This window comes from Pelecanus crispus, chromosome 4, assembly GCF_030463565.1.
Source record: "Pelecanus crispus isolate bPelCri1 chromosome 4, bPelCri1.pri, whole genome shotgun sequence".
Lineage (NCBI taxonomy): Eukaryota > Metazoa > Chordata > Aves > Pelecaniformes > Pelecanidae > Pelecanus > Pelecanus crispus.
The window spans coordinates 52,942,475-52,964,390 of NC_134646.1; the positions used below are offsets into that span (position 1 = coordinate 52,942,475).

Here is a 21,916-nt window from a genome sequence, read left to right on the forward strand (position 1 = left end):
ATGGGAGATGGGAAGAGATAAAAGGCAAAACTTCCGCGGGCTGAGTATGTTTCAGGGATGAATGAAGGCACCATACAGCATGCAGCTTGTGCAGGAAATCTTTCTACCCTTCAGAAGGAGGAATAAACAGGAGACCCCAAGGATGTGACCCTTCAGACATCACCCAAGAGGACAGCTACATTGTATTTCTCATGCCAAGAGCAGACCACAACCCCAGCAGTAGCCAAAACCATGTCACCAATCCAGCCAGGATTATTCCCTAGCCTCTCTGCAGGGAGACACTTTGTGGAGGCATAAGACAGTACTATGCATCCAGACAAAACGAGCACTCTGTCACCAGCATCAAAGGAGACATTTGAAAAAACAGCTGCCTCCAGCTGCTCTTCCTCCTTCCACTAGCAAAGGACTCACAGGTAACATTTAGAAAACCGTATCACCTCCAGATGACCTTCATCTGAATCACACTCCCACACTGATATGCCCCTCTGTGAAGGTATCACTGGTACAAAGGCTTAAACTTAATTTACTCTGAAGTTCACCAACATCAGAGGAGAGCAGAGTAAGGTGCAAAAGCTGGTAAACACTCAAGCAGTCAGCCTGTTAGAAGTTGTAGTCATAGAATCATTGAATCATAGAATCGTTTAGGTTGGAAAAGACCTTTAAGATCATCAAGTCCAACCATTAACCTAACACTACCAAGTCCACCACTAAACCAGTTAAGGGTAGAGTAATAATTTCATGTTTCCTGGCTTGGTGGCTGGATTATTTTTTAATGAAAGTAAAAACTAGGAACCATTAAGGTTGGAAAGGATCTCCAAGATCACCAGTCCAACCATCAATCCAACACCACCATGCCCACTAAACCATGTCCCAAAGTGCCACGTCTACACATTTTTTGAACACATCATGGATGGCAGTAAATCTCATACAGACAAACCCAGGATCAACACAGACAATGTAGTTTTAATATCCAGTCTTAATACATATCTACCTGCTGGAGAGAGCAGAACAGATCAAATGGATGACTGCTTCTCAATCTAGCATCACATTTGAAGCCATAGCTGCTTTTTAGGTGTTCTTTCAAAAATACACATTGCTGGTACCAAGTCTGGGGAGTCTTGTTACATGCCTCCACATGCAGAAGAGGAAACAAGAGGTGGCACCTGCAAATATTCTCAGCATCTCGTAACAGCACCCACACCCCATGAAACAGATGGAGAAAAGATCTGACACTTTCAGGTCAGAGGGGTGAGATAGCTGCTAGGTAAAGCAAGTAAGGGGGTTTCACACAGCATCCAGGAGCCTGACAGCTCTCTTTCCCTTTATCCCTTTTTAGAGCTGTCACTGTCATTTGGTGGATGAATACTCTCTTTGCATGTGTGGGTATGGGTAAGCTGGGCCTTGCACCGCTACAAACCCTTGATTTTTAATAACTGTATTGCCTTGGATTCATGTTGATTCCACAGGGTGCTTTTCTTTCTCATTGCCTTTAACAGTCAGGTCACAATGTGGTCAGTGTTTATGTTTGTTGTCTTCCTGTGAGTAATCTGCCTCAGGCCATAACCCAGGCATGACACAGGAGTACAGTAAGTCTGAACTGACGCTGAAGCTTTCCAGACTGCTGCAGTAAACTACCACAAATAGTGTTTCAAACAGTATTTGAAAATATTATGTGGCTGTGAACCTTGACTGTTACACACCGCTACCAAGAAGGTCTGTCCTTTACACACTCCATCAGCCCCTGAGAAGAAGCCTGACCTATGCATAAACATCCTCTCTTCTTTTTAATGTCCCAGCACAGCAGAGGAGCACTGAAGGACTATTAAGAGTGGCCTGGCTTGCAGGGTTCACTTCTTGCATCACACCACAAGACTACCAACATTATTTTTATGCTAAAAAAACTGCTCTACTTAAACAATATGACTGTGTTCCCTGAATTTCATGCCATTTGAGGGGAAAAAAAAAAATGAACCATTGTTCTTTTTTCACTCTAATTTCAGCCAGCTGCAATTGACGTCCTCTCGCATCCTGTCCCTGGGTGAAGGGGCCCCTGCACTTGCTGGGACAGACTGTTTGCCTTACTCAGAACAGAGGCAATCTCCCTGCCTCCAGGGAAAAATGAGGTGCATGGCTATGGTGTGCATAGCCCACATATCTGACCACAGATCCATAGATTACCCGTTGCTACTGCTGAGGCCCTGGGCAATATGGTATTTCTTTTAACTAGACTACTTGTGGCTTTCCACTAGATACTGGAGAAAAATGCATGTCCCATTCATGGACCTAGCAGAGCTAGACATTTTGTACCTCCTAGATATGGCAATTCTGGTCACCTCAGGCAGTGATGAAACCTGAGCTGGATCTTGGTCATCTGCAACAAAGACAACAGCAACAATGGACCTTACCAATGCTGAATTTTTTCCCTGGAGCCCAATGTAACCAGATCCAAGACCAATCCCTACCCACGCCAGGACTGCACACCGAAAGCAGGTCTGGGAGAATTTCAGGTCTAGTACTCTGGACCAGTTACAGCAGATCCTCCCACACACCCCTAGGGACTCCACCCCCACAAACAGGCCAAAGAACAGTATGGATATGACTCAGTGCTCCATGAAGAAGTTAATTTTCTAAATTACACCCCATATATTGCACATGCCAGAAACTCTGCCTGGATTATTCCCTAGGATTCCACTCCAGCCAGACAGTACTCTGAGATGCACTGAAACACCTCAGCCAGTCTAACAGACTTCACCTTTTAAGATCTAAACCAGATCATGCCTTGTCACAACATAGTTTCATGAAGCTGTGACAGCAAAAAGACTATTTTTATCTTTGGCAAATTAGATCAGGGATTTTCAGGAGCAGGAGAGACCCCTTCAGCAAAATAAAGCTTAACTGGGAAAACATATTTCATGCTGCACCTAGACTGTAAGAAGAGCACTGACGTACACTGAGGGTATGTTGTGGGGAAAACAGCCTAAAAGCAGGTGATGCATACTGAAATGTTCCCTCTCCTTTCCTCTCAGGATCAGAATATGGGAAGATCAGCAGTTTCAACTCCCACTCACTTACCTACGGTGACAGGATGCAAGCCAACAGATGTTGCCAACTCAAAGCACTGAACAATTATTAGTTCGGCTAAAAAACTCACAACATTGGCTTTAAAAGCAGTATTTTAAAAAATAATAGATGTGGTCTTCTTTTGTTCTGCCTTTCAAATTTTTAAACCCTTACAATCAGGTTTTATGTCTCTTCTTCATAACCATGAGGGACAGGAATTTTGGATTGCATTGTATTTTTCCAGTGGAAGCGAAAAATCTGACATCATTCATTAATTCATTCAAGTTACTGAAGCTTTAAAAAAAAAAAGTCAAGCTGCATTAGGATGGTGAATGCTGCCATCTCTGGCTGCCATATTTCAAAAGAATTTCCATATACTGTGCTATGGGTTAGAAACTTTATTTCCTAATGTCAAGGAGGGGATAACTGTAAACTCAGAACCTGTTTTGCTCTGCTTGTGCTGCTTTTAGAAAGCATAACAGAAAAAACTGGACAAACCAGACTTACTAGGTATGTGATGGGCAAAATTAAAAACGAAGAGTACAGTGAGATACTGATGATAGTCCTGATTAAGGCAAAGATCAGTAAGTTCTACATTCGCCTTTCATCTCTAACTGCTTCAAACTCTAATAAATATTGTCATCGTTTGGAGGCTCTTGGGATGAAAAAACAAGTAGGACAGTCTGAGCCAGGCCCTCAAAAATGAGCAGGAGTTAAGTGTATTTATTTCTCTTTTATATTTGGCTCAAGAAGGGGGGGGGGGAAACCCACAAGTGGAACCACAGTCACCTACATTTTACACATTTACAAGGAAGTGAGTGGACAGGGATAATGAACAGCTCAGAATTCCCTCCAGAGCAAAAAGCTTTTTCTATCTTTGCCTAGACTATGCCTATTCTATATGCAACAGTCTACAGATCTCCCTTCCACCTCCACAATTGCTAAGCCCATACAAAAGCATTTTTTACAAGACATTCACTGCCACTGCATTAGTAAAAATTGCCTTTTTGTGGAGGAGCATCTGCATTCAGGACAAATTACACAGAATCAGGAGTTATGGAGGATAAGAGAGGAAAATCACTTCGAATAGCTCTTCAAATTCAAATGGGCAATGAAAACAATCATAGTGGGTAAATGCTCCAGTCCTGTTAGAAAAGAAAAAATGCAGAAAGAAATTATACGGCAATCCTGGGGGAGAGGAAACATAATTTACAAAGAAAAAGTATACAGTTTTATGGCCAGGAGGACACCAGCACTGAAAATGAACACCCTGCCACAGATTCATTCTCCTTTAAAGTCCTGCCAATTCATATCTCCACTGAAATTATAAAGGACACCCATGTAGTCTCAGAGGACATGGAGTAAGAAAAATACACAGCCCAAAGGGAAGTGACATACTTTTGCAGGGGGGTGGGGGGCTTACCCTCGGTAAGCCACTTCTCAGAAGGAATGCTGTGAAGGTGAGTACACCCTTCCTAGACCATGCAAAACCACCTGTTTATTTCTTACTAAGTCACAGAAGAAACACAAAAAGGAAGAAACCTTTTTTGAAATGCTCATTTAAAAAAAAGCACTGGTTAGAAACTTTATTTACCTTAAACTTTGTAATAGGCTAACAAAGAACAACCACAACAGTGCTACACATCCATGAAAAGGGAAATCTGTGGCTTTCCTAATAAGATAAACAAACTCAACCACATATAACAAGGGAAAGGAGGCTTGCTGGAGACCAGAAAAGTGTCCTAGAGAGGGAAAAGTCTGCATATGAACACATAGCACAAAGCAGGTAACTTGCCACAAAAATCGTATCGTGTTTAATTTAGAGTTGAGTCTGCATTTGCTGTACAGTACCAGTAAATAAGGGAAGGGGCTTTCAACTGCATTTGCATCAAACATGCCAGCTATTTGTCAGGAAACATCAAAACACATCAAATACACTCAACTTACAGAATCAAATTTCCATCCCATAAAACCTGAAATTACAGTATATAGCAATAAGTTGCTTCTTAAGCACTGGAAGTAATGCAGTTTGATTTTTCACTCATTAGTGTCCTATGATTTACTAGGAGTTTTTCCTCACAGACTCCTTTCTGCTTGAGGGGTTTCTCCCATCTCAACTAAGACAGGAGTTCATATTGCAACTCTTCCCTCCATCAGGGAAGTTATAGGTCTTTTTCCTACTTACCTAAAAACAGTTTCAGAACTCACCACAGTTCAATTATTGTTGTGACCTCCACCTACCTGTTAAATTGGAACAAAACTGGCCAGTTAAAAAATATTGATAAAGAAACATAGACTAATAGGCAGAGACACAAACGTGTTCATACACACGCAAAAAATTTCCTTTGTACATCAGGATAAAAATCAGAGCAATTAGCGGAAAAAGAATAATAGAATTTGAAGTAGTGCACATGATAAGGCATTTGGCGTGATGAGCAGAAACCAGTAGGCCTGAGCCCAAATAAACACTATACAGAGTTGGCACCTGCATGAGACCACTGTACGTTCACAGCTGCCTTTTCATTTCTCTTTTATACGCCCTCAGTGTCCAGCAGAAAGCTATTTTAGTGACTGCTCTGTCCCCCACTGCCAAACCGTAGAGCCAATGTCTGGAGAAGCAGATTTTGAGAAGGTCTGACCAGCTACAAAAACTTAGCCACAGTTAACTTCACAGAGTGACAGGAGAGGAAAGTGAGGGACTGATCAGGCAAGGCAGAAGAAGCTGAGAAGCCACAACCAACACAAGGTCTCTGAACCAGGGATGCTGAGGACTGGGGAGGTCTGAGCTGGGGCTTCATCCTGCTGCTGACAGGCTGAGAAACCTCTGTTTTCCCAATACTCTACCTACTATACCATAAGCTGAATAGTAGAAATGCCATTTCAAGAATGTTTACTGCCCTGTGCTAAAAATCTAACACTAACATTTTAGGTTTTAAAAAAAGTAATTTCAGGCCACATTTAAAGTCTAGAAGTGATAATAAAAGCATTTTCAGCATGCAGTATTAAAAATGCCAAGAAGCAAGTTAGCTTTTTATTTACATCTGTCATGTCACTGTGGTATGCACCATCATGTCCTGGGGATGCTTCAATACTCTCACACAACTGCTGCTGAACATTATGAGAAACCACCGCAACATTCCAGTGTATGTACTTTGTCCCACTGGGGAAAAATTAAAATATAGTTGCTCTGGTTCTAACTCACATCAGATTTCACTCCTTCTGTAAACGAGTAAACAAGACTATATCCATCTTGGCTGTTACATCAGTCAGCAGCTTAGATATTTCACAAGGGCCCCATACTAAATGAAAGCAAAAAAAAGCATATAAACTATCTGTCAATTCTGCTATCAAGAGAGCTAATTCAAGTTTCTCTGGTTTGGGGAGGTATTTTATATTTCCTAACATAAATAAACAAGACAGAAGAAAACTCCAAAGCACCCAAGTTTTGGTCCAGGCTGTTATGACGCTAGGCTATACCCAGGGACGCTCAGCCCTCCACTTCCATCAGTCCTGAGTGTCTATAGGAAACATTGTTTGTAATGATCCCCTTCAAACTTGAATGATGAAAGTGCACATTTTGCAAATGACACCTCAGCCAATCTGCCCCATCTGCATGAGAGACGGCAAATGATTTCACTCTTTAGGGATTCAAAATAAAATGCACATGCGGCAAATTCCAAGCTGGCAGGAAAATCCAGTCATTAAAAAAGTGATTTGTTTTCTACATTTGCAAACACAAAAGCTCCATTTATTTCCATTGCCATAAAGAAAATGAACTGTTATATTTTTTTAAACAATCATAGCCAGCACATTTTGGAAATGTTTTCATTTCAAAAATACTAACTAGCAAATTAGAGTTTAAATAGCTTTTCTAAAGTGGTACCATTTTAGATACAGTTTTCTGATTGATGGCATCGCTTTGCCCTGCGGGGAAAGGTTTTACTGTCTTTGTATACACTGTAGTGATGCCTGTTTGTAGCCGGAGTCACTAAATTAAAGGAGAAACCTAAACTATGTGAATTTTAAATAAAATTATATTCATTAACAAGAAGATATATTTTACATTATGGAAGCCTGAAAAAAATCTACATTTCTTTTAAAATCAGAAATGTATGGTCTGTCCTTCTGTCTTTCCCTCTTTCTCTTCATAATGGGGAAAACAGAATAGCAAATAAAGAAAATAGCAAACATAACTGATATAGCCCCATCCTAAGAAAGCTTATAAACATGATTAACTTTACACAGAATGAGCTGCTTAATTGAATTCACTGGAACTATTCCCAATGCAAAAATGTAAGCATGTGTGCAATTCTTTCCAGGATCAGGATACATAAGGGTGATCTGTAACGAAAATAAAACTACTCATTTTTTTCAAATTTCTTAATCTGTGTTTATTTCTGTGGCTATAGCAACATCTGGTGGGCAAACAGCAAAACATAAAGCCCATGCACTTCCCCCATATGACATAAATATCTGTATTTTAAAATACAAACTGTTCCTTGCTTTTGTTTTTTAAACGTGAATGAGAAAAAACAACAATTTAACTTAGATAATTCTTAATAACATTAAAGTAATTACATATCTTATAAAATGCTTTATATTCTTAACCAAAAGTGGCCAAGGCATCTTTGTTTCATAACATACTAAAATACTACGTTTTCCTCTCCCATTGCACCTGTCAGGCAAGTGCTTGTATACTCTGAAGTGCTGGTCACAGTGTATCAATATATACTGGCCCACTTTGACAACAGCGTAACCCACACAAATGGGAAGGTTGCACAGTTAAGCAGTCAAAAAATAAGATGTCACAAATAAAGTTGTGAAGTTCAAGTAGAGTTAAGAAAACAATAAAGAACCCCTGCAGATTTGCTCTCCACAGAATCAAAGCCTAAAAAGAATTCAAAATAAAACCCCCAAAATAACCAAAACACTGAAGGGCATGTTAGCAAGCAAGGGTGGCTGAGTGATCACCATGCTGACAGGCATTCTTTTTGCTTCACTCATTTCCTCTGTGCTTTCTTTAATTCCTGCGTAATTGCTCTCTCATTTTTCATATTCCCTTTACTAAAATTTCTGCCTTCTAGGCATATCTGTTTAGAACCAGCAAAAAAGTATTTAATGATAAAATGAGAGTCAAATACAGTTATAACTATTTTTGATCAAATACAATTATAACTATATTTGCTAAAATTCCTCAGTGCTGAGGTTAGCTTGAATTAACTTCCAAAGGGCTGGAAGCATGAGAATGTAGAACGAAATATGAATACCTTGCCTAAAATGTTTTAGCAGTGAACAAGCCATTGTATCTACCGCCAAAACCAAGGAAGCAAACTAAGGAACAACCATTCTATTATCGGTTGCAAAATTCTAAGACAGTATCAAAAGGTTTGTAGAAGTCAGGCAATAATCTCTAGAAATGTGAGACGAGAACAGAATGTACTTGAGAGTGAGGTTAAAATCAATGGATGTATTGCTAGTAGTCTGGCTAGGTATCTCAATCTTGTATTTGGAAATCTGGATCTTCTCTGGTCCTTCACATTCAGTAAGATGTGCAGGACCTTCACAACCTGACTGGATACAAGACTTTGCTCTACACAATACTTCACTGATTGCAGCTCCATGCAGAAATCTGAAGCGGTCAGCAAGCTGTTCATCACTGCCTGCAGCTTTCTGTGCTGCCTATTTTTTCAGCTTTTACTGGAAGAACTAATTGCAAGATGCAAGTTCCCAGGACTGGTAAGTCAATAAATCATTAGTCACATACTGTCTGCTACAGCAACACGCTGCTTCAAGCTATCCACTTCCCAAACACTGATCAAGGAGACGACTGTCTTTCACTGACAGTGAAATTTCACTGTCAGCAACAGATGAAGACACCAGCAGGAAAGTAGCATGCCAGAGACACAAAAAAAGCATTCTGAATTTACACGCACCAGCAGCTTGATTCAAGTATTGCTTTTGCTGACAAGCCCATGCCTCCTCCCAACTGCCTTCTCCCTAAAGCTCCAAAATAGGGGACTTGCCAAAAACTCCTGAAAGTCCGTTTCTGTTGCTTTTGTTCTATATGGCAGGTGTAACCACTTCAGCTTCACAGATAAAAATATGGGATTAGTCATGTAGAAAGAAATCGACAGCATTTTGGCGAGAAGTGGCAAGGTCCTGGATCTAATCAAAGTATCTGTGGAAGACACCTGCAGTCATCCACAAACTCCAGTCATTCATCGGGACATTACACATGCAGAGTTTTCACCTGGCCATGATTTCAGTGATTTTGAAGGCCTCGACATAACCACATGCTTTCTTACTTGCAGAAGATACCTTTGAAGTGCTGAGAACTTGCAAGCACAGCTGAAATCAGAAACGAAAAGGAAGCAATCCAATGCAAGCATCTCTGTACGTGTACATGTAAGACAAGATTTGATAGGGATAGTATCTTTCATTTGACCAGCTAATACAATCAGCAGACAACCTTTTGGGCACAAAACCCCTTCCATTCGTGTGAAGTAGAAACAACAGACTAGAAGACTAAACACAAATTACAATTCTAATTGGGAGTTTAAACACACGTGTGCTAGCAAGGCCGCTCCCCAAAGGGGAACCTGTTGAGAAGGCGGCAAGTTAACTGTGTGAGAAAAAGGTGGTTACACCCCTGGGGGAAAGCCTGAGGTAGATTTTACACCGTGGAACAGCAGCTGGCTTAGAGGATGGGAAAAATTACCACAAACTTCATTTTGCCCCTAGTTCGGTGCACTTTGTTGACTTACGAGCTTCATTGCCCCAACGTGCCTTCTTCACGGGCTTCCCCTGAAGTGTTTGCCCCCGCACCAGCACTGCCCAGCGCCGGGCCCTGCTCTAACGCCGCCCTCGCCTCAGCCGGCCAGGGCAGCTGCGGGCTCCTCACCCCTCAGCGCCAGGGGCCTGCAGTCCTGCAAAGCGCTGGAGCAACCGGCGGAGCCCCGCCACATTTAGAAAGGGAAGGTGCGGGGTGGGACACACGCTCTTAAACCTAATTTTAAACTTTCCGTGGTTTATTTTCCCCGTCAAATTCCGTCCTCAGGGCCCGCCGCGTGCGGCCGGGGAAGGCGGGGCAGGCGCCCTCGCGCCGCTTCCCGCCCACAGCGCAAGCGCTCGCGCAGCGCCTACGTGCCCCGCCTACGTGCCCCGCCCCCTCACCCCAGGCGGGCCGTGGGCGCATGCTCAGGAAACAGCGGAACGAGGGCGGGAGGGAAGCTTGGCCCTGTGGGGCTTCCGTCCCGCCGTTCGGCGGCGCGTAGCTGGGTGTGTTCTTCCGCGCTTGCCGTAGCCCGACATGGCGGAGTATTCCTGTGTTAAATCCACCAAGCTCGTCCTCAAAGGGGCGAAAGAGAAAAGGTGAGGAGCGGGCTGCCCGCCCCGGGCGCTGCGGCAGCCTCCGTGCTGCCAGCTCGGCGGTGCCTGGGGCCGGGGAGCCCGGCCGGGCTCCCCCCGCTGCGTTGGGGTCGCGTCGGGGGCTGGCTGAGGGTGAGGCCAGGCCAGGCCAGGCCAGGCCAGGCCAGGCCGTCCCTCTGGCTGCGGGAGTGCCTGGGCACGCCGGCCAGGGCAGAGGTTTTCGGGTTGTCAGCCCCTTGCTCCTGGCTGGTGTCGGCGCCCCGCTCCTGTAGGGCTTGGGAGCGAGGCCGTGTGAGGCAGCTCGTTGTGGAAGGGCCGGGTCGGAAGCACGTTCTTATTTCTTTGCATCTCCCTCTGCAGCAAGAAAAAACACAAGGAGAAGAAAAGGAAAAGGGAAGAGGATGCGGCAGAGCAACTTGATATTGTTGGTGAGCGGCTTTCCAGCAATTACGTGACAGTGTGGAAGCTGTAGGGGATAGCAGAAGCTGAAGAGATGGTTATAAGGACTTTGTAAACTAAGTATAGTCCCTGTAGAGACTTATAACTTTTGGTCACAACACATTATTTGTATGTTGGGATCTTCCTAGACTCCAAGTGGAACTTCTGACACCAATGGGATGAATGTTCCACGTTATCTTTTTAGCTAAAGTATGTTCTTATATAATCTGAAGCTACTTATCAGCTTGGATCTCTTCCCTGTCCTGTCCCCTCCCCCCCACCTAGTACTTCCTTCAGGAGGAGAGACTTTTTAGCACTATAATGCTGTTATTTAATGAGCATATTTCTATGGAAATAACTTACATCTTCTGTTACTATTACTTTGAAAGCTAGTGGTTGGATCACCTGTGCTTTCTGTTCTTACTGTGCTGGTAGTTACTGTCTGACTGCATCCTTTAGTTCACTCAAACCTTCAATCCTTTCAAAAGGAAAAGAGTTTTTAATTTGACATACTTGCTTGACTGCTGTGATGTGTTCATGTTATAGATTTGCTGCTGTTAATCAAAACTGAAGACACAAACGTTAACCAGTAACAAAATATAACTTTACTTTTTCCTTTTTAATGAAATAGAAGGATCAAAGTATATATGGTCATGAGCAGTAACTTGACAGACTGTTGGCATTCGGTGCTCTCATGTCCTTGATTGATCACAGTTCAGTTCACAAACAAAAACAGTTAAAAAACAACCATAAAGTCATGAGAGACGCAGATGTATCCTGTAGCACAGCATATATTACAGGATAAATGTAAATTTTTATTATGGCTATATAGGCATAAGCTAAAGTAGTGCAAGGGGAAGTCATTCTTGTTCCTGTGTTAAAACAAATTATGATATATGAGAAAATGGGCTATTGTGTCTTACACTAGAAGAATGTTACAGAAGTTCTGCATTCTTTAGTTTAGCCAGATTTCAGAAAAGTGGGAGAGATGTGGAAAATTCATACACTGATCTGCAAGCCCTGACTGTATAGGACAAGACAATTAGCTACATATGTTGTATAAAGATAGGGGAAGATTATTTCTGCTCAAGGCACGTTGACTTGCTAAATTTACCATGTGGAAAAAAGATGTCATATGCAGATTAATTAAAATAGCTATTATCTTAATCAGGTAGGAAATATTTGTAAGACAGTATACCAGGAGAAAATTTTACTGTTTAAAAATCATAAATGTCATAATTGTAAGTTATGCATGTGGGTAGGACTACCTTTAACTTTGGTAGAATTCTATGGGGCTCAAACGTTCAAACACAGATTGGTTTGAGCAACTGAAGTCTAAGGATTACAGCTCACATGAAGTGATTTAACAGCAAGGTGAGATAGTTTTATCTGTTTCTGTTGTGTTGGAGAATCTAATAATTAGATATGATTCCAAAACTGCAGGAGGCTGGTGCAGAGGAAAAAAAAAAAAAAAAAACCACAAACTTCCTTGCAAGGTGTATCTTTGCTGGATCAGCTGAACGGATCAACTTGCCCTATGGGCTAACACAAAGAAGGGATAAAGCGCAGGAGCCTGTGACTAGAGATGGCAGGGCGGGTAGAACAGCAGGACTTCGTTTCAGCATTAACACCATTAAATCGGCTCTGTAGTATAAAATAATGCACAAAGATCTTGAGATAGCAATAGCAATTGTATCTTTAGAATTTAAAATCTCAGAGAAGACACAGAAATATCATCTCTTGAACTACTGTAATCGGAATTTGTAATTACTCTATTAACTGTCATGGTTTTGTATTTTAGGAAACTGGTGGGCTGTCAGTAACTTTGGTGAAATTACAGGAACTATAGCTATAGAAATGGATAAAGGAGCTTACATCCATGCCCTCGACAATGGCTTGTTTACGCTTGGAGCACCACATAAAGGTTTGTTTCAGGAAATTTGGAAATAAGCAGTTTTAGTAATGAAAGGCATAAAAGTAGCATCACTTAAAAGCAAACAGTTTTACAGCTAAAAGCAGTTTATTACAAATAATGCAATAATTCTAGCCATAGCATGAAGATAAATGTAATGACTACCAATCGGTTTCACTAGTTTCTTGTTGGTTTATGTGTACAATAAATTGAACGGCCTTGGAGATGATCACCTGTTAAAGGCTGTACCACTTACTGGATAAAAAGCAGTATAACATTTATTAAATCCTATAAAAACTTTATGGTGTCAGTTGAAGAGCGAAACTCAGGGCAGATGAGTTTCAAGGGTTATTGCTGCATCCTCGTCTTAATATACTTGTTTTGTTGCTGCACAAGTGGGTTACTAATGTGGTGGGATAATTAGCTAGTCCTTACTTTGAATTTGAGAGCCATCAGTCAGACAAGGGCTGTTCTAGAACCCTGACAGCGTGTTTCACCTCCAGAGTGAGATCAAAGCAACGATGGCAATATTACTTCATTCTGGTTTTGAGGGATGGAGAGGCTAGTAGCTTTTAGGATACTGAGTTGTGTTACCATAGCTGAACTGTAATACATTTTGTTATGGAAAAAAAAAACCACTACAAGGAGATTAAGGTTTTCAGAGCCACCTGGAGAATTACAAAACATTCTCAACTGTAAATTTCTTTACACAAAGATTGTCTTTGTGTCTTGTTTGTAAGCACTCTAAATATATGAATGTAAATGAGCACCTGCACAGCTTTTTTAAAAGTGAATATTCAAAAAATGAATTTTTAAAGAAATAAAGTATTGCAGCTTTCCGTAGTATTTCACAATGGCTGTTGTTTAATTCTTTTTGAAACTGCAGTATTAACAGGTTAAAATATTGTATGTTTAATACTTCGTACCTAATGGAAAATTCATTCCTCAGATGATGAAGGCCCTAGTCCTCCTGAACAGTTTACAGCAGTAAAGTTATCTGATACAAGGTAATTACTGTAACAAAATGTTACAAGTTTTGATACTTGTTATCTTTGCCTCTGGTGTGAATACGTGTGTTAATATTATCTTGAAGTACATTGCCTACTAATAATGTGTTTGCGATGTGTTGGATATTGTGAATTGCTTGAATTAAAAACATCCTTTATTGTTGTCCTGCATTTTCTCTTTGAGGATTGCTCTGAAGTCTGGTTACGGCAAATACCTTGGTATAAATTCAGATGGACTTGTTGTTGGACGTTCAGATGCAATAGGATCAAGAGAGCAATGGGAACCTGTGTTCCAAGACGTAAGCTGCTTGGAATAATTCATTTGCTGTTCCTAGCATTTGACTGTATTTTGAGTTAATCTATACTGAGATTCTCTGTCTGTGCAGTAAAAGCCTTCTGTAATCTCTTCCATATTGTAACTTCTAATCTTCTGTTTTCCCAACTGCTGCATTTTGGCAGCTATAAGCATCTTAAGAATGAAGGAACCAGCAGGTCTGCTGGCTAGCTATTGAAGTGTCAGTATATAAAAGAATAAAATGTATTTACAGAGTTTTCTGGTGTATTGTAGAGGATAAGTGTTATGAATCGAAGAGTTTGTATATAATCCTTATACTAACAATATGTGATATTATTTCTGCAGAAGAAAATGGCATTACTAGCAGCAAATAGCCGTTTTATTAGATGTAATGAAGAGGGAGACATAGAAGCCAAAAGCAAAACTGCAGGGGAGGAAGAAATGATAAAGGTAATCTATAACTTCTACAATTAATACAGGATTGGCATGGATACTCAACCAACCAGGTGTCTGTGTGCTACAATTTACTGTTAATGCAATTATAATTGTGTTCTGTAAGCTGTTAAGTGATTTGGCCACAATGAAGGCAAATGAGCTCCAGGGCTGCAAAAACTGAGATACTTCCAGTAGAGGTAGGAAGCTATTTTACCACTACAGAAGGGCAAGATATTGTGGGGCAAGACGGTCTAGGTGATACTCCAGATTAGTTCTGTACAGCTTGGTACAGGAGAGATGAATTATGACTGAAGCAGGGACAGAGATGCAGAATGATGCAGAAGGGGAGATCTTTTAAGTAAGAGAATGTAAAAAGACTATCTTGACTTCATCTGGATGTGGAAAATATATGTATGCCTCCAAATAGAGATAGGTGTCTACTACTCAGAGTAATAATATATTTGTCAGTCTCTGAAAAAGGCATTTTACCCCTGCTAAAACCTAAGAACTGTAATGGTGCTTTTTTAAAATGAAGGCGATTATGTCTTGCAGTAGTACCAAGGATTACACTTAATATTTCCCATACTTCAGGCGGCTCCTGCTTTTATTGCAGTTGTCTCCAGTTGCAAATTAACCAATTTGAAAGCTGTGAACTTAACAGAGTAAGAGTCACGGTGACTTTTTATGAAGGATGTATTGTTGTCTTTAACCTGTAACGTCTGGTTTAAAAAAAAAAAAAATAGGCATTTTCTGTTTTGTTTTGGTTTTTTTTCCCCTCTCAATGACTAGATTCGTACTTGTGCTGAAAGAGAAGCTAAGAAGAAAGATGATGTTCCCCAAGAAGACAAAGGAAATGTTAAACAGTGTGAAATCAATTATGTGTACGTAGTTTAGAGCTGTTAACAGGCTCAAGCATCTTTTTTTGCTTCTTTTTGGGGCTGCCTTTGGTGGAAGGGCCAAACTCCCACCCAGCTTTTCACTCCCTTTCACCTCAGCAGGACAAGGGAAGAAAACAGGATGAGAAAGCTCATGGGTTGAGATAAAGACAGGGAAATTGCATACCAGTTACCATCACAGGCAAAACAGACTCAACTTGTGGAAAATGAATTAAATTTATTGCCCATTAAAGTAGATTTGGGTAGTGAGAAACAAAGACAAAACCAAAGACAACACCTTTCCTTCTTCCATCTCCCAAGCTTGGCTTCACTCCAGGCTCCTCTACCTGCTCTCCCAAGCAGGATGGGCATATGGGTCAACACATAGTGGTTTCTCTCTGCCAGTCCTTTCCTCTCCCGGTTTGCCTCTGCTCTGGCATGGTCCTTTCCATGGGCTAGAGGAGAATATCTGCTCCAGTGTCTGAAGCACCTCCTCCTTCTCCTTCTCTGTCCTGGACGTTCACACTGCCATTTTGCACTTTTTTTTTTCCCCGCCTCTGCTTGCGTGGCATTTTGCCCTTTCTTAACTATGTTTTTACAGAGGTGCCACCAGCTTTGCTGATAGACTCAGCTGTGTCCTGCGGTGGGTCCGTTGTGGAGCCAGTCGTGTCCAGCATGGGGCAGCCCCTGGCCTCATCTTGCAGAGGCTGCCCCTGCATCTCCCCCACTACCCGTACTTTGCCACCTCTGCCCAATACACTTTCGCTGCCTGACTTGTTATGCTAGTAGTTGAAGAAGGGGCTCTTTAGAACCTGTGACCACATCATGCTAATCATGTAGGGGCTCATTCCCACTTAGACTGCCAAAAAAAACCTGAATAGTTTTCATCTAGAGAAGTCTTAGTGCAATATTTGATACTGTGATGGTCTGCTGGATTTTATTAGGCCAGTTGTCTACTGCGTAATAGAAGTTAAGAATCTTATCACAGGTGTTGTTTTATTGAAACACAAAACTTCAAAGAAGTTACACTTTTTAATTTTTTTTTTCCTGCCCCGTACAGAAAGAAATTCCAAAGTTTTCAAGACAAAAAGCTTAAAATAAGCAAAGAAGATACAAAAGCCCTCAGAAAAGCCAGGAAAGAAGGCACTTTTCATGAAATGCTACTTGACAGGTACTTCAAAGTACAAGAAATAATGTACTGATTTAAAAACTACTGGGAGATGGAATTACAGTAAACCTGGGGCACAAAAGAGAGCTAGATTTCAGGGGGTGGGGTGTTGAGCATTTCTTCTCTGGTCAGTGTTCTCCCTGGGTTCTGGGGTTGGGTGGGGTTTTCTTGTTCTGAATTTTCACTGTAGGTGAAGTTTGCAGGTTTGGATTTACCCAGAAACAAATTCTTTTGGAAATCTTTAAATAGGTTGTTCGGTTTGTTTAGTACAGAGGAGTTGAGGGATGAATCTTTTTAATCACAAAAATTAAGCTAACTTTTAACACTTTCAATACCTATGGCACCAGAACATTTTGGAGAGGGGAAAGCCGCATTTTAAAGAGCAATAGTGTTTATTAAGAACAGTCGTCATGTTATTTAGTGGGAATAATTCCACCCACCCCCCCCAAGCTAAGACTGTAGAAACTGTCTTGAATTTTTAAAACGTTTTGTATCAGGATACAGTATAAATATTTGCATTAATTCAGTGGGTGGAATGCAGAAGACTGATAATTGCAAGTAATATGAGAACACTCCTGGGCCACAGGTTGAGTATCAGTTTCAAATCACACTGAATCTGAATTGCATTCCTGAGAGTGGACAAAACACAATTTGTGTTGATTTGAAGGGAAAGACAAGGTTAACTTTACACATTGCAGTTCTAGCTCCTTAAGAAAACAAAGTTAATTAACAAATCCAAAGTGTTGTTAGGCTTTTATCTATGCTTTGAAGCAAAGTTTAAGAAAAATTGCTTTCAATGCTTCCTTAACACTTTGAGGCAGATAAAACACACAGATGGAATCTATATTTTGTCTTAATCTAAATCTTGTTTCATTCCTCTTTCCAATAGGAGAGCAAAAGTGAAAGCAGATAGATACTGCAAATGACAACCAGCTGGTCCATTTTCTTATGCATCTTTGATGATGGGGTCAAATTGAAAACAAGAGTAAAATATTTTCTAATTATTTTTATTGAAGGTGTTTTGCTGATGGTTTTATTACATTATTTTAAAGGATTGCCTGAGAGCTATAATTAAGCATCAAACTAATATCATGTTTCAGTAATGGATACTATTAAGTTTACTCTAAAACTACATGCTATTGAAATAGTGAGAATTATTTAATGGAAAAGAAATTGACCCACTGAATCTTCCAAGGTTGATGAAAGGAACCTGAACTTAGAGACAGGGCAGAAGAGAACGACGATGAAGTTCAGAAGTAAAATATGGTTAACACATTGAACCATTAAGAAATATGTAACTGTATTGAACAAGAAGAAATAATTGAAAAGGCATGTCTTGGAACACTTCATACCAGATCCTGAGTAGGACATCTGTGGAGCCATTCTACACTGCATCAGGTGAGGACTGGGCCAGAATATTCAGGCTTCATAAAACAATGTTCCAAACAGAGCCACTGTTCAGGTTGATAAATGGCATAATCCGTATGCTGGAAAGAGTGCTGACAAGTCACAAGCACCCTATTACAAATGAAAGTGCAGGTGCCTCATAAGAAAAGAGTATGAGTCTCTTGTGTTAGCAGGCCGCTTATTTTACAAGAGGGAAATATTGATTTTGCAAACTTGCTGGTTTCTCTACAGCATGGACTTTAATTTGTTTAATAAAACAGCAGGGATTTTTCTTAAGGTCATAGTATAATAGGCATTCCTAGTGTCTCGTGTAAAATATGGTTACCTGTGTCGAAGCTTTTCAGTAACATCTCCATAGGAACTACCTCAGTCAGAACAATTGCTTACTCTCTCCACAGCATCTGTAATCTGCATCATAAAGATTACTTGGTAACAATGTTGAGGATTTTTATGGTAGTAATTTGAATTGTCTCCATGGAGCTTCCCCTAGCTGTCAATTTGAACTGCACACATAGTACAAAACTGCAAGCTCATGCAAGATAATGATGTGATCAAAAAAGATCCCAAGAACAGACCAATAAAGTCTAGTCAGTAACGGCAATTTGTATCGGTCTAATTTCATAGGCAGTTGGTCTTGAGGAAGAAGCGTGAAGAATTTAAGTATGTCATAATTGCTTAAACACTCCATTGACTTTTCAGCATGAAAACAAATTATAGCTGGTTAGCGAAAGCTAGCTGGGGTTAGCAATAAAAGCATTTATTTTTCAAATAATTTAGAAAAATGTGGCCCATACAGATTTTATGGAACTAGAAGAAGAAAATCTCCATGGGCTGGACACATTCATGATGTAACACAGGGATTCTTAGAAACTCATTTGTTTCTAGAAAAGCAAACAACAAACCAAACCTTTCTCTGATGGCATTTTTAAGCTTTCCACACCCAGCTCTATTCCACTGAGTACAGAGATTTTTGCCACAGGGCTTTTCCCTCTAAAGTAGTAGAATTTATGTGTTTTATACCTGTTAAACCTACTATTCATTTAATACCTATTTTACAAGAATAGGCACACTCACTAGTTCCTTGTATGGATACCTATTTTGGAATGAGCACCTTTTCTTCCTGCTTTAGTTTTTTCCGTTGAGGGAGATACTAAACGAGAAATCAAAATGCCCTCTGCCTCTGGGGAGCCGGTTTGTGCAACTATATTGGGACAGTTGTGCTTCTGACTTTCTTATATGGACAAATTCTCGGAGACCTTCCTATCATTCCAGCTGCTCCATAAGGTTTTGTATTTTAATGCTGATAGAAGTTATAACAGAATGCTGAGAAATTAAATAAAAGCAAGGTCTACACTGAAGGGGGGGGGGGGGGGGGCGGGGAGGGGAGTCAAATGAAATTATGAAATGAGAATTTATTTTCCCCTCAGTTTTCAGAGGTGCAAAAGATCCCTTGGTAGCTGGTTTTTTTGAACTTAAATGATGTTCTAGAGAATTGTCTTTACCCCTATATCTATCTGATGATTGTATTTCAGGAAATACTGTTAACCAAAATGTAATAGTACCAGATGGTCACGCAAACTCATCAAATGCTCGATCTTTTTACCAGTGTCAAGTTCAATAGTTTCATTTTAAAGTTTTCAGAGATTTTATTTCTAGTTTTAGTACAAAACTTTGAGTTTACTCTTTAAGCTTACCACACAGCAGGAATGACTGAAAGTTATCTTTGCTTCCTATCAGTTTCTATTAACTATGCATTCTTTCAAAGCAAGCAATTGCTGGGAATATCAAAGTGTTTGTAGTGAGACTCTGCATTAAAATATTCTGAAAAAGAAACTATAATTAGCAGGACTGATTTTTTTTAATTCTAATTCTGTAAGTAACTGCAGAATTACATTAAAAATCCCTCACACATCAATAACCCAGTTACAAAATCTTAACTGTATCGCATGTGAATATTTGGCTTGTATTAAGGGATTGCCTCTGAGAAAAATGAAAAGTACATAAAGCGCCAACTACCAGTGGTCGGCTATTTGCCATCTAGCTTAAGCCCTGGGAGGCAGACTGTGCAATGATGTAGTCCAGAGAGAAAGCTCCCTGGCATTTAGTGGTCTTGGGAGAGAACAGTTGGCTTCTCTAGGGAACTCTGTGTAAAAGCTGATTGCTCTTAAATAAAAATAGAGACCCTCTCAATCAAAGAGAACTACGTAGGCATAATGTGTGGCTAGCTTTTTACCAATAGCAGAAATGGTCAAGCAGATGAAACTGATTATATCCGTAGCTTAGAGGCTCTTGAATCGCAGTGTCTGTCCATATGCTCTGTGACTCTGTTTTTGTAAAGGAGAGGGCTATGCTGCCCTTTCCGTGGTGAGTAAAGGCACAGTCTGAATTCCCGTATTGTTGGAAAAGATGCATTGCGCATGCCCAGGACATTTGACAGAAGTGTGAGCGCAGAATTTGCAGGGAGAAGGCCAAAAGCTAGAAAAAAGTAGGTGATTGCTGGCAAATGCTCCTGGCCAGAGTCTGAGGAATTCTTGGATGAAAATGCAGCAGAGATGTGGGTTGTGCCATCACAGAAAAAAAATGTAATTTATTTTTCCCCAGATCTCCTCAGTTTGGCCTAGGACTAGGGATCAGAGCTCATTAAGTAGTTCTGGTTGTAGGTACCACGCTACATGTCCCTCCCTAGAAATGTGAGCAACCTGATGTACAAGTGTTGCGACATCATGGACCTGGAAGCGGCCTACTGCCAAAGCTACTCCCAGAAACGCTGGGAAAGAGGCAGCACCACAAGGAGCAGGCTGCGGGCCAGAGTCATTATGTATTGGACAGTTCATTACAGGTGTCATTGATCCACAATCCCTGTGAATCTTAAATGCATCTGAAGTGAATGCTGATGGCTGAAGTAGACTGATATTACAGCACCTGTTTTTCCTTTCGAGAATATATTGTTTAAATAAAATCCTGTCTGGTAGAACTCATAAAAATGATTACTCAAACACAGATGCAGCTGGAAGCAGAAATCGCTATGCTGGTGGAAAGGGTGCTGAACGGAATATTCAGAATCTGAAGAGCCTGAGAGTTACCTGTGGAATTTTCCATTTCATATTTATAAATGCAAATAGGAGAATGCAAGACGTAGGCGCTGTAAATAGCTATAAGCAATAGTAAAGGGAAAATGGAACCGAGCGACATATTTGTTACAGAGCTAGGAAGAAGTGAAGCAAAAAAAATACGGCAGAGCAAATGAAATGAGGCTGCCCCAACTAGAAGAGGAAATACTGGCTTTGGCAAGGGACTGGCAGCCTGCAGGGAATGGGGATATCGCAGTAGCAATGGGGTTGCCCTCTGTGTTGGGACTAATGAAAACTGACAGAAGAAACCAAGACAACAAAATGGAGGACCTAAACTACTGGTGTGGACCCTGGAGACAAGGTGTTCCGATAGGAATGCAGCAGAATAGCCATAGTCAGAGAAACACATGGACTGAAAGGTGCTAATTATTCCTCAAACTTACAATTTCTTCACTGGTGAAAGAACTAAATAAAAGTACAAAGAGGCTTCAAAAAAGTAAGTTGTGAATGTAATGCAACCGTGGCATAATTTTGCCTTCAGAGCATTCAGAAATAGTTTTTCATTTTCCAAAGTTGTCGTTCATTTTCTGCTGTTAAAGATGCCCTAAAGATAGTAAGGCACCTAAAAACTGCTCCAGAATCTGAATCTGAGCAAAAGGGGCTGCAGATGTTTAGAAAATAAGAGGACCAACTTAATCTGGCTATTTCTTACTGTAGACCGTAATGGTATATTCAGGTACCTGCAAATAAAGACAGAATTATTGTCTTACAGATATTTGTTTTCAAGCAAAAAAATTGGCTGGGCCCTATAGAAACTACCCAGTTTCCTAGTTGTGAGAGACCCTCCCATGAAAATGGGAAGTTTCTTCCGTTACGCTGT

General features: G+C 40.7%; 1 protein-coding gene across 1 annotated transcript; it reads left to right on the forward strand.

Moving 5' to 3' along the window:
- The first annotated feature begins 10,293 nt into the window (after positions 1-10,293).
- On the forward strand, positions 10,294-17,568 carry FRG1 (FSHD region gene 1). Its single transcript, XM_075708813.1, has 9 exons — positions 10,294-10,431; positions 10,789-10,856; positions 12,668-12,790; positions 13,728-13,785; positions 13,970-14,084; positions 14,426-14,530; positions 15,305-15,396; positions 16,451-16,561; positions 17,448-17,568. The coding sequence occupies exons 1-9, from the start codon at positions 10,370-10,372 to the stop codon at positions 17,482-17,484; spliced, it is 771 nt and encodes a 256-aa protein (XP_075564928.1). The 5' UTR covers positions 10,294-10,369; the 3' UTR covers positions 17,485-17,568.
- The last annotated feature ends 4,348 nt before the right edge of the window (positions 17,569-21,916 follow it).

What these genes read in the sequence shown, in the direction of transcription:
- FRG1 (XM_075708813.1), top strand. Translation starts at nt 10,370, where the DNA reads ATGGCGGAGTATTCCTGTGTTAAATCCACCAAGCTCGTCCTCAAAGGG. An exon ending in GCTTGGAGCACCACATAAAG is followed by an intron (nt 12,791 to 13,727) that starts GTTTGTTTCAGG and finishes TTCATTCCTCAG; the next exon opens with ATGATGAAGGCCCTAGTCCT. An exon ending in GTAAAGTTATCTGATACAAG is followed by an intron (nt 13,786 to 13,969) that starts GTAATTACTGTA and finishes TTTCTCTTTGAG; the next exon opens with GATTGCTCTGAAGTCTGGTT.